Genomic DNA, 18,681 nt, shown 5'->3' with positions numbered 1-18,681 from the left:
AACGTCCAGCTGCCAGAACATCTGCCGCATGCTCCTCACACAAGCCTTATAAAACTCAAGGTCTGGAGTGCGAGCCGCATAATCAGGGCTTGTCCGTTCAAGTCTACAGTTCAGTTTGTAATTCTATAAACATTTCATCATGTCTGGTCGTGGCAAAGGAGGTAAAGTAAAGGGAAAGTCAAAGACCCGCTCAAGCCGTGCTGGTCTCCAATTTCCAGTGGGTCGTATCCATCGTATGTTACGTAAAGGAAATTACGCTGAACGTGTTGGTGCTGGTGCTCCAGTTTACCTTGCTGCCGTCATGGAATACTTGGCGGCTGAAGTTTTGGAGTTGGCTGGAAACGCTGCTCGTGATAACAAGAAGACCAGAATTATCCCCCGTCATCTTCAGTTGGCCATCCGTAACGATGAAGAGCTAAACAAACTTCTCTCTGGAGTCACCATCGCTCAAGGAGGTGTCCTGCCCAACATTCAGGCCGTTCTTCTCCCCAAGAAGACCGAAAAAAGCAGCTCTTAAATATAATCCTCTTCCACACAATTAAACGGCCCTTTTCAGGGCCACCAAATCTTTCAATACGTAAAGAGTTTTCTAGCTTAATTAATTTTTTTTTTCAGCCTATAATTACTTAATCAAATTATCATTATTTATCTTAAAAATTAATAAATGTAGTTACCAGCATTATTTCATCTATATTGAGTATAGTATCGTTAACTTACAGCAAATAATTATAATTGCACGACTCATGATGCGAAGCATCAGAGAGTTCTTTACGATCGAGAAATTTTTTTCGCCTCATTTTGGCGGCTATTTTTATTATTATAGCCTTGTTAGTTCACGGAATCAAGATATTTTGCATACTATTGTCGAGATAATTTAATGGAGATTAATTTCATACTTTTTAAAAATTGATTTACTGCAATAGAATTGGAAAAAAACACCAAAATAGGTCAAAAAATTTTCCTGTCCGTCATGTGTGAAACCCGGAAACACTGTAACTTGTGAAAAAATCCATTATTTGAGTTAAATTTTTTTTTTTTAATTCTAATCGACGATTGTAGGTCACTGAATGCGAATGATTAATTAATTCAGTGTCGTTTAATTGCAATTAATAAAAAACGAAAACTACAAGACTGTATATCTATATATATCCATGTAAAATTAACATGGATAGTGATATATCTAAATCTATAGATATTATGTACATTTTATTCCACCAAGGGCGCTTGTGCAGTACCTTCCTACTACAGCTGTTTTTTCGGCAATTAATTTTGAACAAGTTTTTTTTTTTTTTTTATATTTCATAATTAAATGAGCATTATGAGTCGTGCACTTTTGGATTTTCCAAACTTTTTTTTCGTATTTTCTAAAATTACAGCGAGGTTGTTAAGGAGATGAACGTATGAGTCAAAATAATGTTTAATTTTTTTATTACTTTCAGTCTTCCCAATATACAGTTAACGCTCTCTGTATTTGACTTGCCCGTACAGGACCATTCTCTGTACTTGACTCGTCTTTGTCCATAAGAGCTGTGTAAAATCGTCAATTACAGAGAAAGAATGTGGTCAAATACAGAGAGCGTCGACTGTATTTTAATGTATTCTAAAACATCTGCATATTCAATCTACAATCTACACAATCTAAAGCGTGATGAACATATCAAGCCTTATAGACGTGAACTTGGTTGGTTATCAGTCAAAAGTCGGCGTATTTATTACCTTGCTTGTTATTTTTATAAATTACTAGATGCGGGCAAACCAGGCTATCTGCGTGAATTATTTCTTGAGGATCTTGATACTAAACGTTCAGAAAGACTTGCAGTGAAGAGAAATAATGTAAATTTTAAGATGCCAAATTTTTCGACCACTTATTATGAATCCTCTTTTGTTGTCACTTGCATTCGTCTCTGGGAAGAATTACCAGTGGACATAATAAGAGCGTCTAGTATCGAAGTCTTCAAGAACAAGATGTTTGATTATTTGTTTAATTTAGATAATTAAGTCATAAAATAAGTAGTTTTAGTTTAATTCAGATCGAAATGTTAAGTGGTTAAATCTTTAGATTTTATATATTAAACCATTAATATGATTGATTAAATCGTCATACTATATTTATACTATCTTTATGTACAAAATTGTTATATACGATGTAAATATGTTTGCCAATTGGCCAGTTTGACCTTGGCATAAATAAAGTTATCTATCTATTCTTTGTGAAAATTGAAGTCATATTCTTTTGTTCGTATATCCAAAAAGATCTTTAGTTCGAACAATTAAAATATCATTAACAACAAACTGTATAATTATTCATCGTGAACAATAATTTACAAGATACTAAGATATCTTTATCCATTGAAATAATGTGAGTCATGCTGTAATGGGATTTTAGCATAAGTCATTAGTTTGAAGAGAAGATACATACAATATGAATTAGAAAGATTCTTTGTTAACAAAGGATGAGAATAGATAACAAAAGATTGACATCGATATTTTATTTTCTTATCTTTCATTGATCTTAGATTTTCTAGGTAATTAAACAATTCTTAACAAGGACAATTAGTAAAATTGAATGATTTTCTTAGTATGAAAAATTTGGTGGCCCTGAAAAGGGCCGTTTTTTCAAATGTTAGATTAAAAATGATAACCTAGGCACGTTCTCCTCGGATACGACGAGCCAACTGGATGTCTTTGGGCATGATGGTGACACGCTTGGAGTGAATGGCACAGAGGTTGGTGTCTTCAAAAAGACCGACGAGGTAAGCCTCGCTGGCTTCCTGAAGGGCCATCACAGCAGAGCTCTGGAATCGCAGATCAGTTTTAAAGTCCTGGGCAATTTCACGAACAAGACGTTGGAAGGGTAATTTACGGATCAACAACTCCGTACTCTTCTGGTAACGACGGATCTCACGAAGAGCAACAGTTCCTGGACGGTAGCGGTGAGGCTTTTTGACACCTCCAGTAGCTGGTGCACTCTTACGAGCAGCTTTGGTGGCAAGTTGCTTACGTGGAGCTTTACCTCCAGTAGACTTACGAGCAGTTTGCTTAGTTCGGGCCATGACGACTTAACGAGAGTAATCTGACTTTGACAATCTAAAGTTAGAGAGCGAATATGATGTTCGCTCGAAGAGCTCGCCTTTTTGTTAACTTGGGCCAGGTGTTCCAGGTATTTTTTTCGGTGGGGGGAAAAAGTTTCTGGATTGTGCTGATTGGCTGCACTCCAATTCGATGGTGGGGGAAACGTTAGAGATATGCTTAAAACAGCTTTGACTTACTGTTTTTCGAATATTCCAAGTTTACTTATTGAGTTGATCAGAAGCGTAAGTTAACTTATATCATCATGACTGGTCGTGGTAAGGGAGGAAAAGGATTGGGTAAAGGAGGAGCCAAACGTCATCGTAAAGTTCTACGTGATAACATCCAAGGTATCACTAAGCCAGCTATCCGTCGTCTAGCCCGTCGTGGTGGAGTCAAACGTATCTCTGGATTGATCTACGAAGAGACCCGTGGCGTGCTCAAGGTTTTTCTTGAGAACGTCATCCGTGACGCCGTCACCTACACCGAGCACGCTAAACGTAAGACTGTCACAGCCATGGATGTAGTCTACGCATTGAAACGTCAGGGCCGTACTCTCTACGGTTTCGGAGGTTAAATATCACACTCTACCATCAAATTTATAAAAAAAACGGCCCTTCTCAGGGCCACTAAATTTTTCACACTAAGAAAATCATATAAGTTTTAATTTGCGCTACATTGGTTTTTTGTTTCACTCCCAATTGAATTATACATAGAAAAATGCGAAAATATTTAAGTTCATTGGGATTCTTTACTCATAAATGCAATATTTGAGTAAGTTTTTGAAATTTGGAGTATAAGGTAAAAGCCCCAATAGATGATCACGTACCAGTATATGATCACTCCATGTATTTGTAAATCTATATTCACAAATATAGGTATACAAATACATGGAGTGATCATATACTGGTACATGATCATATATTGGGGCTTTTACCTTACGTAATAAAATATATATTCATAAATACAAACAGTTTTAAGCATTGAAGTTAATTGATAATACCAGATATCAGATAATCGTAATTAAAAAAGACGTTCTATTACAGGCGGTATGAGAAAATAAAAAAAAAGTTTGGAAAATCCAAAAGTGCACGACTCATGCTCATTTAATTATAAAATAAAAAAAAAAAAAAAAAAAAAACATAAGTTGTTCAAAATTAGTTGCCGAAAAAACATCTGTACTAGGAAGATACTGCACAAGCGCCTCTGGTGGAATAAATGTACATAATATCTATAGATATGTCACCATCCATGTTAATTTTACATGGGTATATATAGATATACAGTCTTGTAGTTTTCGTTTTTTATTAATTGCAATTAAACGACACTGAATTAATTAATCATTCGCATTCAGTGACGTACAATCGTCGATTAGAATTTAAAAAAAAAAAATTTAACTCAAATAACGGATTTTTTCACAAGTTACAGTGTTTCCGGGTTTCACACATGACGGACAGGAAAATTTTTTGACCTATTTTGGTGTTTTTTTCCAATTCTATTGCAGTAAATCAACTTTTAAAAAGTATGAAAATAATCTCCATTAAATTATCTCGACAATAGTATGCAAAATATCTTGATTCCGTGAACTAACAAGGCTATAATAATAAAAATAGCCGCCAAAATGAGGCGAAAAAAATTTTTCGATCGTAAAGCACTCTCTGATGCTTCGCCTCTCTGATGCTTCGACAATGAGTCGTGCAAATTTATATTTTCAACTTCCCGCTAAGAAAATTGAAAATTTTCAAAAATTGGTTTTACCCTGTTTTTCGAAAATCGAGTTCTCATCAGATCTTGACGTTTTGAGGTCCTAGGAAGCTTCTCTGAATGTTTTCTCGATGATGTCAGTATTTCTGTGTGTGTGTGTGTGTGTGTGTGTGTGTATGTATGTATGTGATCCTCTTATAACTTTTGAACGGCTTGACCGATTTAATCGCGGTTGGTGCCATTTGAAAGGGCTTGACCAAACTTAGATTTTGAATATTATTTGGACCGATTCGAACCAATAAATTTTTTGAAATTAAAAAAAAACTACAAAAAAAATTTTTTGAAATGTGGTTTTTTTGGAATTACTTTTAAATGGCTTCACTGATCAATTCCAAAATATAATCAGTTCTTAAGATCAAAAAACCACGTCGATCACCGCAAGCCCGATCAAAATCGGTTATTTGTTCGTGAGTTATCGTTGTCGAAAAAAAACCGAAAAAAGTGTTTTTTCGGAATTACTTTGAAATTCCTGGCTCGATCGATTTAAACTTGATAATTTTTCATGGAGCTTCAAAAACTGCGTCGAATGCCGCCAACCGCGTGAAAATCGGTTCATTCATTCAAAAGTTAGTGCTTTTTGAAAATTCAAAAAATTGTGTTTTATTAAACTGCTATTACACGGAAAAAAATAAACTGTAATATTCACTCGGATTCCGGTTAATTTTTATAGTTTCAAACAGTAAAGTGGACATCGGGGTGGCCAAAATATAAATATTACAGAACTTAATGTAGAAAGTATAAAAGCGACAATTTATAATTTAATATCCAAAATAAGTGATTAGTAGCTGTCACTATAGTAAATAACGACTCTTTCATCTTTAAAAATTACAGTTTCAAACAGTAAAAATTTCCATTTCAATATATAGTCGATATTATGTGGAGAAGGGGAACTTAGATAAAAGAGGAGGGGGTCTCACTCTGGGAGAATTTAACGTTTGAAACAGTAAAAATTATACTTTTAAAATATACATTTTATCAGTCCGAACAAGTCAATAATTACAGTTTGATTTTTAGCGTTGCGTTTAAAATTTACCATTTTACTTTGTAAATATTGACGTTGCTTGTATTAGAAATTTACTAACTTTATTTTATACTTTTTACATATCATAACATCATTTTTTAGGTACGAAATGATAAATATCAAAGTCTGAATTCTTAATTATTATACTTTAACATTTTAGACATTTACATAGCGAATATTACTGTTTGAAATAGTATTTTCTTCCATGTAAAGAGTAAATTGTAACGTTTAAATGGTAAATATTATAAAGTGAATAGTAAAATCACGATTTTACTGTTTGAAATGGTAATTTTTAGCGGTTGATCACTACTTATTATAAATCGACTGTTATTTATTACAGTTTACTTTTTTCCGTGTACACATTACGCTTTTGAGCTCTTCGAGCTCAAAAATATGATTTTTGTGTTAATTTGGGCTCTTCGAGCTCAAAACTCTATACCAGAAGTTAAAATTTTGTCGAATACAGGACTTAGGGCTGAAATTACACTTCTATGAACTGGAAATTCGTCGTCTTCAGTTTTAATCACTATGTCACTAAATTCTTTCTTGTCATATGAAATGTTCATATGAGTGCCCACATCTGGATAATACAAATCTTCAACGAATCCGTTCCAAATTATTGTATAAGTTATTGGCATTGAATATGAGTGATAGCGCTTCGGTGGGTCAAAAAAATTAGAACGAACATCTTTTCTGAATCTGTCAAGTTCGAAAGGAATATTCAAGTCAAACAGAAAACGTTCTGCTACGGAATAGATTTTTTAATTATCTATTTCGTAGAAGAGCATTTTTTTTCAAAATTCTTATTTGTTTAAAAGAAAAACATAAAACTGCAATAGCTTTATAATCATGAGTGCAACAAGGATAGTACCATTTTTTGCAGTGAGTGCGATGCGAGAAAAATAGGGGATCGGCTGTTATAATAATTTAATATGACACTGAAATTGACAGACATTAGAAATTTTTTTATAGTTTTAACACAATGGAATAATTACGAAAAAAATTATAATAACAAAATTCCACATGTGAAAACTATAAAAATTATTAGTGAAAAATTTTAATTTTTTTATTGTAATTGATCTACTTTAAAATTAAAAAAATTAAAAGCTGTCAGCTGACTTCAGTTTTATTAATTTTATTGCTATAAATTCTAAAAAATTTTCTAATGTAAATTAAACTTTTATGTTATCAAATTGTTGATAAAATATAATCCAAAAAATTTTAAAAATATGTAAGTCGCTCTTTAAGACTCACTTCAGAATTCTGAATAATATATCATTTTTCAAAGTCAAGTTTATTCTTGTAAAATGAAAAAGAATTAATTCAATTTAAATAAATAAATTTACACGAATTTCAAACTTGCCGCTGTCAAAGTTAGAGAGATTTTTTATTTTTACAGATAGTTAGGATGTACTTTTAGGCGGCTTTTCATAGCTTCAACGCAGCCAATCCAATGTCTACTTTCTGCCATGATAATAATCATAATAATAAATGTCTAATTGTAAACGAATGTATATGTAATTCTGTGATCTGAAATCAACTATTAATTTGTAATACAGATTGTAAATCTGTATTATTTTAAATAATTTATTATACATATATTTATCAAAATAAATATAAATTTGTACATAAATATTATAAATAATTTTTAAAGAATATTTATTTCATCAAAAATGGGACGCAGTAATGATAAGTGAGTATTTTCAGGTTAAGTTTATATTTACAGTAAACATATGTATATTTATATTAATATATTTTATTTTGTTAATTACATGTATCATTTATTGTAAAAATGCTTCAATGATTAAACAAATAAGAAGAACACTAACTGAAATTTTAAAACAATTTGACGTTTACAAGCATTTCAATAAACTCCAAAAAATTTTATTTCTTTAATCAATATTTTTTATTTAAACTAAACAAATAAATTATGAAAAAGTCCACACAATTTTTAATTGTTAAAATTCTAAAAATTGATGACACCGAAGTTGGCAGATACTTGATCATTTTTTTATTATTCTTGAAAAATAGTCTAGTCATAGAAAATTATTTTTAAACAATCTTACTTATAATTTTTTAAAGCTTCTAAAGATGGAACTTTTTAAAAAAAATTTTTTTGCTATAATTTATTTGTTAAAAAATTTCTAAAAATCATCAGATGTCTTTCGGTATAACAATTGAAGTTTCGATTAACTTTTTTTTTTTTTTTTTTTTCATTTTATTTTAGATAATAAATATAAAAAAATGTAGGTGTATTATAAAATTACCGTATCACCGTTAAATCGTTAGTAGAATATAAATATTACCAAATTTTTTAAAAATTCATGAAAAATTTTTAAATCGAAAGATAACACTGAAGTTAGCCGTCAGCTGTCAATTTTAAAAATTTTTTTAACAAATCAGTTACAATAAAAAAATGCTTCTAAAAATTTTCACTTGTAATTTTTATTAATTTTTATAGGTGGAACTTTTTAATTTAATTTTTTTATAATAATTTAATAGCTATAAAATTCGAAAAAAAATATTTTTAATATCTGTCAATTTCAGTGTCATATCAAAAGTTATGATATAACAATTTTTTTTTATTTGTTCAGTTTTTCATAAATTAAAAAAAAAAAAACAAAATTGTATAATAGTCCAAAAATTGATTCCTAAAAAATTTTAATTAAGGCAGTACCTCCACGAAAAGCATATTTCAAGAAAATTATGGAAATTTTTTTATCGAAAGCGAAATATATTAATAATTCACCACCAAAATTTCAGATTAATTCACCGCACCGTTTTTGAGTAATTAATTTTTGAAATTGCATCTTTTACACATAGATGTATAGAGAAATGGTAAAGTTAGTATGAAGTCTTCCGTACCACTCGAGTGATGCAAATAGATTTAATACTAACTTTACCATTTCTCTATACCTCTACGTGTAAAAGATGCAATTTCAAAAATTAATTACTCAAAAATGGTACGGTGAATTAATCTGAAATTTTGGTGGTGAATTATTACTATATTTCGCTTTCGATAAAAAAATTGCCATAATTTTCTTGAAATATGCTTTTCGTGGAGGTACTACCTTAACAATAAGACAAGTATGCATTCTTTTGATTTCAAATTAATTACATGTAATGAAAAAAAATATTTTCTACATAAAAAAAAAGTTAATTTTTGAATTTTTATCGTTAAAAAATGGTGGAGTGTAACATCTAAAAAAATTTCTTGAAATTTGTATGAAGAATATAAGAAAAGCTGATTTTTGGCTTTTTAAAATAAAAAATTCTGTACGGAAAAAATTTTTTCATCAATGTTAACATAATTACTAAAAAACTGAGTATAATAATTTCATTTAATGAGTTGATTTATTTTACTTAAAAAAGATTTTAAATAATTTCAACAATTCAAATTTTCATTTTTTAAAAATTATTATTTACTGCAAATATTGATTTTCTTTGACTTGCCGTCATTAATTTACAACTAATGATTCTAATTATCATACATTATACTACGACACCTACATGAAAGATATAATGATTAAATTTATAATTTGTCAGACAATTTTTACTTATTGCAAGCGAAGGTCTTGAAAAAAATTTTAGGAACCAGCGCTAATTATAATTTATTCCAATTTATTATAAATATTCAGTAATTAAACTATTAAATGATAATAAATTAATAAATAATAATATTTTTCAGAGACCGTCATCACAGAAGAAGATCAAGATCCCGGTCTCGATCGCGATCAGTAACGCCAGAAAAAAAGCGTCGGCGTTCCCGAAGCCGAGATCGAGATCGTGACCGTGATCGCGAGCGTGACAAGGAAAAAAGATACCGAGACCGACGGAGCCGTTCTCGAGACCGAGACCGAGATCGCCGTGATCGAGATCGGGACCGAAAGCGCGGTGACAGCAAGGAAAAGCGTACCGATTCATCAAAGTCGCGTTCGATGAAAGACCGCAAGCGCTCACGGTCCAAAGAAAAGAAGGACAAGGAGAAAAATGAGGAGGATCTTCCATTCGACCACACGAGGCTGGACAAAGAGGAGGAACAAAAGCGGCTGGAACTCGAAATGCAGAAGCGCCGTGAGCGAATCGAGCGCTGGCGCGCCGAGCGGAAGAAAAACGAACTAGAAGCTACCAAAAAAGACGGAAAGCCAATTCTCGCGAATCTACAGTTGCCGATGAAGAAGTGGTCTTTAGAGGATGACAGCGACGAAGAAACTGTCCCCGTGTCGACGACTGGTACTAAGGAAGGCGAGGAGGGCGACGTCAAAGAAGAAGCCGTCGAGTTAAAGCCAGTAGCTTCTTTAGACGAAGAAGAAATCGACCCCCTTGATGCGTACATGGCTGGAGTCCAGGAAGAAGTTAGGAAGGTCAACAAAGTCGATCCCAAGGCCAAGTCTGCTACCAATGGGAACTCAACCTCTAATTCTAGCAGCGGAGTCGTTATTGTCACCGGAGTCGCCAAAAAGAAGGTTCAAAAACAGAAGGGAGAGCTGATAGAACAGAATCAGGACGGGCTTGAATATTCCAGCGAAGAAGAAAGCGAAAACTTGCATGAAACTGCAGCAGGAATCGCTAACAAACAGAAGCGCGAATTAGCAAAAGTTGATCATGCAAATACTGAATATTTGCCGTTCCGTAAATCTTTTTACGTTGAAGTTCCGGAGATAGCGAGGATGACCAACGAGGAAGTTGAGCTGTACAAAGAAGAGCTGGAGGGCATTAGAGTAAAGGGCAAAGGAAGTCCCAAGCCGATTAAATCTTGGGCCCAGTGTGGGGTCACTAAGAAAGAGCTCGAGGTGCTGAAAAGGCTCGGTTACGAAAAACCGACTCCTATTCAGTGCCAAGCTATTCCCACGATAATGTCCGGTCGTGATTTAATAGGAATTGCCAAGACGGGAAGTGGAAAAACTCTCGCTTTTTTGCTGCCCATGTTCCGGCATATTCTCGACCAACATCCTCTAGCCGACGGTGATGGACCCATTGCACTGATTATGACACCGACTCGCGAGCTGTGCATGCAAATTGGCCGCGACTCGAAGAAATTCACCAAATCTCTAGGTCTTAGTCATGTCTGTGTTTATGGAGGTACGGGAATTTCAGAGCAGATTGCGGAGCTGAAACGCGGAGCTGAAATAATCGTTTGCACTCCAGGTAGGATGATTGATATGCTGGCGGCAAACAGTGGCAGGGTCACTAATTTAAAGAGAGTTACCTATGTGGTGCTTGATGAGGCTGACCGGATGTTTGACATGGGATTCGAGCCTCAGGTGATGCGAATCATGGAAAATGTCCAGCCTGGAAGGCAGACGGTCCTTTTCAGTGCTACCTTTCCGAGGCAAATGGAAGCTCTGGCCAGGCGGATCCTTTCCAAGCCGGTGGAAGTTCAGGTAGGAGGTAGGTCTGTAGTTTGCAAGGACGTCGAGCAGCATGTCGTTGTCCTGGAAGAGGACCAGAAGTTTTACAAACTCTTGGAGATTTTGGGGCATTACCAGGACAAAGGCTCGATAATTGTTTTTGTAGACAAGCAGGAGAACGCTGACACGCTGCTGAAGGACTTGATGAAGGCTTCGTATTCTTGCATGTCTTTGCACGGAGGAATAGATCAGTGTGACCGCGATTCGACGATCCTGGACTTCAAGGCTGGAAGGACGAAGCTCCTGATTGCGACTTCTGTGGCGGCAAGAGGGCTCGATGTCAAGCAGTTGGTTCTGGTGATTAACTACGATTGTCCTAATCACTATGAAGACTACGTTCATCGGTGTGGTCGCACTGGTCGAGCTGGTAACAAAGGGTACGCGTATACCTTCATTACTCCAGAGCAAGAGAAGTATGCCGGAGACATAATTCGCGCGTATGAACTGGCTGGTGTTCTGATTCCTGAGAAATTGAAGATCTTGTGGGACCGGTACCGGGCGCGTTTGGCTGCTGATGGTAAGAAAGTCCACACTGGAGGTGGATTCAGTGGCAAGGGCTTCAAGTTTGATGAGTCAGAAGCCGCGCTGGCTAATGAGAAAAAGAAATTCCAAAAAGCTGCGCTAGGGTTGCAGGATTCTGATGATGAGGATATTGAAAATGACATCGATCAGCAGATTGAAATCATGCTTGCGCCCAAGAGGAGTATCAAGGAAATAACCCGGCCCGCGGCTGCTAGTCTCGGTTTGACTGGTCAACCTCAGCCTAGTGCTACTGACAAGTTGGAATTGGCTAGGAAGTTGGCGTCGAAAATTAATATTGCTAAGAATTTGGGCGCTGAAGCTAAAGGAGCCACTCAGCAGGCTGCTGAAGCTATTCTCAAAGGCGCTGGACCTACCAATCTTATTACTGTAAGTATATTTCATTTTATTTCTCAAAGGTCTTTTTTAATTGTTTATTGGACTCAAAATTTTTAATTTAAATAACAAAATGGCAGACATTAATAAAATAATAACTGAAAAATAAGGCTTTTTTTCACAATTTTTAGTAAAAAAAAAAAATAGTAAAAATCAGAATTTTGATTTGGTTGTTGTTGATGCAATAACTACTACTATGTAGAATATTAAAATCGGGTCAGGGATTCCGGAGATGTCCTGTACGTTAATTAACCAGATAAACATACACACAAAAAACAAATTTCTTGCGCCAAGCAAATTTTAAGGAAAACGAAAGTTATTTTGGAGCAAGAATAAATTTTCTTGGCTCAAGAAACTTTGATTTCATTCAAGAAATTTTCAACCTTCCTTAATATTTTCTTGAGCCAAGAAAATTTACACTCCAGTCAGGAATTTTTTTTTCAGCGTAGTTCTGAGATAAACGCGTTTCAAATCTAAAAAAAAAAATCTTACCTAAAATCAATCAGCAATGCTGGTACCATACAAAATCCCTTCAGCCTATTTGAAAATTTCATTTTTTTTCACTCGAAAATCCACACAAACATCGTAAAATAATATAACTACAGTGGCCCGAAAAAAAAATTTTTTTTTAAGTTACAAACCAAAATGATCCCTTAAGGAGATCCAAGTACCCTCCTAGTCTAAAGAATAGCTACAAAAAAATAATACGTAAAAATACTTTTGTTATGTATCTTAAAATTATTTTTTAAATTAATTAATTAATAACATTTTTGAGGAAATTTTCGAAAAATTTACTCATCAAATAATTATTAACATTTAATTGACTAATAAAAAATATGGCACACTGAATTACCGGTATACATTTGACAACACCGCAAGAGTTCCCTAACCCTAAAATTTATTTATGTTTACTATATAACTAAAATGATTAAGGGCCAGTTTTTTAACCCGGGGTTTTTATTTAACTAGAGTTTGTAACGATAACAACATATATTTAATAAACATTAGAATAGTACTGTTGTTATGGTTATAAACTCGGGTAAAATGAAAACCCCGGATTGAACAACTGCACGGAGAAAAAAGTATTGCTATTTTCACGATACAGTATAGTGATGATCACGATCCTCGTATGACTATACTTTAGATGTGCATATGCCCGATCTAGTAGATCGTGATTATCACGATCCACATGGATTCGGATATCGAGTGTCTATATTGCTATGGTTTATAGATGATTAAGTTGTCTTTAATTAAATGTTAATTATATTTTATTGCAGATTATTGTTTTTTTAGTTTTTTGGTATATTATTGTTATTAACATAAATAAAAATTCCTATTGTAGCTTGATTAGTTTAAAATTTTTGTGTAGATTATGACAGTCAAGAATCGGATTAGGTTTAAAAATTTTTAAATGATGACTTACAGCAGTTGGACTTTATCTAATATAACTTTTTTTTTTATTTTTACAAATATTATATCGCTGTTGATATTAATTAACTAATTTATGTAATTATCACTATTTCATCACCAAAATTGTAAACAAATCTACTCGTAAGAGTTTCAGACTTGGTTATGCGTGGCGGCGCTGAAGGCGTCGTGGATCGTGATAATCACGATCCGTTTCGCCGTAGTAAGGAAACGTTTCTTTATGATCGCAATACGTTTTGACATATTCACTATACCATGGAAAGTTCATATAAGAATCCGAAGTATAGAGTATATTAGGTTATAATATCGTGAAAATGACGATACTGTTTTGAGCTAATCACAATACTACGTTCACGATCCACTGGATCACTATAATAGCAATACTTTTTTCTCCGTGTGGCCCTAAGATCTTCTAGCATTTAGAAAACTGCAGTTACTTATGCGCCGGGTAACTGCGCAAGCGGTGTTGCCAAGTCAAATACAAGACTTTAAAGAACGGAAGTTCCGAGTGATTTTTCATAAAAAATATAAAATATCTCCGTGCCAAGCGGCACACTGGCAACTTAATAACATCAAAAAGTTATCTAAAAAAAGTTAGATGCCAACAATCTCCACTTTCAAAAAGTTGACAAATTTTCTACCGAAATCCCAAGCGGTACAAATTTTTTTTTTTACAAATGTTTTGTTGAATTTAAGTTGACGATTATTAATTTTTTAACTTCTTGTTGAGTGAAATCTATCAAAAAGTTAACATTTTTTTTTGTGACGCTTGGGATGTATCCCTAATGTCCTTACAAGAAGTTATCTCAAAAAGTAACAAATTGATAACATATTTAAGTTAAAAAAATGTTAACTAAAAATGATAACAAAATATAATCTTTAAGATAACAGAAGGGTCACTTTTAGAAAACAAATTGTTATCTTTTTGTTGCGAAAATGAATAAATTTTTGTTAATATTATAGTTGAAAAATGATAACTTTTAATTATAGGAAAGTTACCCAATAGATGAGTATTAGTTAACGTTATTATTGAGGGATACTGTATATACATAAAAAAATTTATAATACGAATATGAACAAATTGTACTGCAAAATTTGTAATAAACATAAATACTTATAGTTCATTTTTTTTTATATTTCATATTACAAAATTTTTAACATAAAAACATAAAAAAATGAACCGTAAATATTTATATTTAATACAAATTCCACAGTACAATTTAATTTGTTCATATGCATACCATAAATTTTTCACCCGTATTCAATCACTTATAATACTGTTACAAATTAATACTAATAACATTTTACAAGACATTTAAAATTTTTAATGAACATAAAAAGTACATAACTTTAATATTTACAAATCTGAATTTCTTTACCTTAATGCAATAACTATTAAATTTTTTAATTTAAAGTAAAGAAAACAAGCCTTAACTTTATAATTATTTTATATTCATTCTAAAAAAAACTATGTTTTTTAAAACATTTCTTTGTTCACAACAATGTATTGCAATTTTTTCATTATAGTTGTAAAAAGAAGAGTCTAAAATTATATTTTTTTTTTTACTTTAGACCACTATTCAAACATATCACAATTTTATGACATTAAATTTAGCTGTCACTTTACAATTTTTTTAATTTTCTATAATAAATAAATTATGGCAAAAAAAAATTATTAAAAAAATGGATTTGTAGAAATTTTAATGAATAAAAAATGCAATTTTTTTAAAATAATTTTTTAGAACAAATTTTTTTGTTGAAGAAAATAAAAAAATTGTAAAGTGACAGCTAAATTTAATTTCATCACAATTTTAAATATTATTATAATTAGGAAAAAACAAATTTACTAAAATTATTAGTATTAAAATCTCCGGTATTAAAATGATAAATACTCAAATCTTTGTCGACTCTTTGGGGTGTTCGGGTTCTTTAATTTTCTACTCAGTAGCTTTTAAGCCATCACTTCCTCTCTGAAACCATTCTCTAATTCGATCTTGTACGTTATCCTTAGTTTCTCCGTACTTTGTCACCAAAAACTCTGTTGAAATAATTAACGAAGTTGAACAATCAAAATCATTTTAACACTACGCAATACACTTTTAACAAGAAAAATTAAGTATTGTCGATGTTATTTTCACTTAATCTTCGCCAATTAATTAAAAAAATCTTCATCCAGACTTAGAAATGCACTGAATATACTGAGTATAATTGATGTAGTCGGGACATTAGCTAAACTTGTAAGAGACTGCACGCGTTCTTGTATACGATTTATAGAACAAAAGATTTTACTTGTTAACGAAAAGATAACTAAATGTTTACAAACAGAAAAATGTCAACAAATTGTTAGTTTACAGTTGGCTCAATCTCATGACCAGTTGTGCATGTGCTGCGAAATTTAACGGACAAGTAATGGTTTACTGATTGAAAGTTAACCTTTAGTCATTTTTATGGATGCTCGAAAAGTTATCCAAAAAATGTTAACTATTTGTCATGTTAATATTATCATCTTTTAGAGTAACATTATTTCTAACTTATTGCTGGCTAATTAAGCATTCTAGATTATTAACAATATCTCGCCACCTGTAAGATGACATAATAGAGTTAACTTCTCAAGTTGTTCATTTTGTTTGTTTTATATTAACTTTTGTAATTTACTTAAAGTTAACTGAAATTGTTATCTTATAAATACCAAAAAGTTACTTGTGCCGCTTGGGGTAATACGTTCGGAAAGCTACTTTTTTATTGTTTTAATCGAAAGCTTATTGTTTTTTCAATCAAATTCAATGAAAATAAAATTTTTTTTAAATCGTTAATTGCATTCAATTCTTAATCGAATACATGGCTTGTGGAATCTTCATTTACATACATGTGAAAATTACGATTTTCAAACCTAATTATTTCATTAAATATTCCGGAAACGTGCTGTTTTTTAATTTTTTTTGTTAATTATTAAGCTATGTAGATTTAAGTATGTTACTAAGTAGATGGAGTTTTTGGCGCAGCGAGCAAAATGTGTGTGCTAACACACAAATACCACAAGCTTTATAGACTAACTTAATACATGAATAAACGTAATCATATGATAGTTTGATTAAATAATATTGTGATAAAATAACTAAATTTAATTTATATTTAGCTAATAAATTGATTATTAAGTAATTTTTGTTAAATTTTAAATTAAAAAAAATTTTTAACGTAAATTTAAAGTTGTTAACATATAGGTATTTTAACTTTTGTAAATTTTACAGGCTAAGACTGTCGCTGAGCAATTGGCAGCCAAGCTCAATACCAAACTAAACTACCAACCGCGCGAAGAAGATCTTTTAGAAGGTGATGGTGAGATCGGCGAGCAGACTTTCAAAAAATACGAGGAAGAATTGGAAATAAATGACTTCCCACAGCAAGCACGTTGGCGAGTTACTAGCAAGGAAGCGCTTGCACAAATATCAGAGTACTCCGAGGCTGGGTTAACTGTACGAGGTACTTACATTGTGCCTGGAAAAAGCCCACCGGAGGGTGAACGGAAGTTGTACTTGGCCATCGAGTCCACCAGTGAATTGGCCGTCAGCAAAGCTAAAGCTGAAGTATCTCGGTTAATTAAGGAAGAATTGATTAAACTGCAATCCTCTGGCGCTCATACTGCGTCCCGCGGTCGTTATAAAGTTTTGTAAATTATTCATTTTTATCAAATTGATCGATTATTTGACAGCAATATTTGCTCTAAATTTTTTTTTTATTTTGTTAGAAATATTGACATGGAAAAAAATGTAATTTTAAATAAAATATTTATTTACATTTATTATTGATTTATTTATTTAGTGACCAAGAGGAGGAGGGTTAATAACTTAAAAAGTTATTTTATAACCTGATTAAAAAAAAGTATTGGTTTTTTAGTCAATCCAATACTTTTCAATACTGTCTCGATAACTCGAACCTTGTTCGAAATCCTCACTAACTCGAAAAAAATTTATATTCCCTTCCGCTAAACTCTTAAATACGCGATATCTTGAATTATTTAGATTCTATAACTCGAACTTAGTATCGTTTCCCTTCTAGTATTGATAAGGAATATTTATTCTCTATAACTCGAATTTTAAAAGTAAAACTCTATAAGGTAAAAGACCCAGTTATTGACACTGGCTTAGTTCTTTGACACTTGCAATTTTATTCTAATTAAAAAAATAAAATGTTCTCAAAAAACCAATCATCTTAAATTCATAATTCAAAAATTATATTTATTAATTTATCAGAGTTGATTTGTTTTTTTTTTTTTTAATTAAAATGAAATTGCAAGTGTCAATAATTAGGCCAGTGTCAATAACTGGGTCTTTTACCTTGTCGAAGTTAGTAAAATATAAAGACGTTTTTCTCCAAACTGTCCAAGCTTATAACAATCAAATCTAAATTCCTATAGGAATGTTTAATGCTTCTTATATTCTTGTTTGTAATGTATATTTTCTCTCTAAGTTATTTTCTTGCAATTTAAGTGTTTTCTTAATTTTTTTGATCTACTTGCAAATGTTGAACATCTTCTTAACTCGTTAACTCGAAGTTTTTATCACTTCTCTTGAAGTTCGAGTTATCGAGAGTCCACTGTAGTTATAAATTCAATAAATTTATTTTAATTTTTTTTTTATCCATTTATTTAATTTTTTTTCAAGTTCATCGGTTAGTAAATTGAAATTTTATATTGTTAATTTGATAATGATTACGAATTGATTTTACTTTGGTAATTTAATAATGATTACATATTGATTCTTATCTATATAATTAAAAGAATAAGGAAAAATTTGCCTCCGGCGTATTTATGCGATGGAATAATTTTTTTTAAATTAAATTTAGTATCATTAAAAAAGTCTCGACCTAAATTTATACCTTTTCAATGTTTCATATGCTTTTCTAAAATAGTTAATTTATTATGATAAGTTTTCGAAGTAGTCATAAATAGATTCAAATTTCGCAATAAACAAAATTTGTTTATTTTTTTTTTTTTCTTTTGTACATGCTTCAATGTGGTTTTATGTCAAAAATTTATTTAGATAATTAAAAGACTAAGAAAAAAATTTTATTGGG

The 18,681-nt window shown here is 31.8% G+C and overlaps 4 protein-coding genes across 4 annotated transcripts; 3 read left to right on the top strand and 1 right to left on the bottom strand.

Annotated features, from left to right (window-relative positions):
- The first annotated feature begins 100 nt into the window (after positions 1–100).
- On the top strand, positions 101–555 carry LOC123268708 (histone H2A). Its single transcript, XM_044734036.1, has one exon. The coding sequence runs from the start codon at positions 140–142 to the stop codon at positions 515–517; it is 378 nt and encodes a 125-aa protein (XP_044589971.1). The 5' UTR covers positions 101–139; the 3' UTR covers positions 518–555.
- A 2,054-nt stretch (positions 556–2,609) lies between these two features.
- Positions 2,610–3,069, bottom strand: LOC123268703 (histone H3-like). The gene has a single exon (XM_044734030.1). It carries the CDS (start codon positions 3,051–3,053, stop codon positions 2,643–2,645), a length of 411 nt encoding a protein of 136 aa, XP_044589965.1. The 5' UTR covers positions 3,054–3,069; the 3' UTR covers positions 2,610–2,642.
- A 238-nt stretch (positions 3,070–3,307) lies between these two features.
- On the top strand, positions 3,308–3,657 carry LOC123268717 (histone H4). The gene has a single exon (XM_044734046.1). It carries the CDS (start codon positions 3,335–3,337, stop codon positions 3,644–3,646), a length of 312 nt encoding a protein of 103 aa, XP_044589981.1. The 5' UTR covers positions 3,308–3,334; the 3' UTR covers positions 3,647–3,657.
- Positions 3,658–7,392: 3,735 nt separating this feature from the next.
- LOC123268656 (probable ATP-dependent RNA helicase DDX46) lies at positions 7,393–17,385 on the top strand. The gene is made up of 3 exons (XM_044733942.1): positions 7,393–7,547; positions 9,543–12,174; positions 16,857–17,385. The coding sequence occupies exons 1-3, from the start codon at positions 7,528–7,530 to the stop codon at positions 17,277–17,279; spliced, it is 3,075 nt and encodes a 1,024-aa protein (XP_044589877.1). The 5' UTR covers positions 7,393–7,527; the 3' UTR covers positions 17,280–17,385.
- The last annotated feature ends 1,296 nt before the right edge of the window (positions 17,386–18,681 follow it).

This window comes from Cotesia glomerata, linkage group LG7 (assembly GCF_020080835.1).
Source record: "Cotesia glomerata isolate CgM1 linkage group LG7, MPM_Cglom_v2.3, whole genome shotgun sequence".
Lineage (NCBI taxonomy): Eukaryota > Metazoa > Arthropoda > Insecta > Hymenoptera > Braconidae > Cotesia > Cotesia glomerata.
Note: the sequence above shows the minus strand (reverse complement) of the source record. Positions and strands in the feature narration are given on the sequence as shown.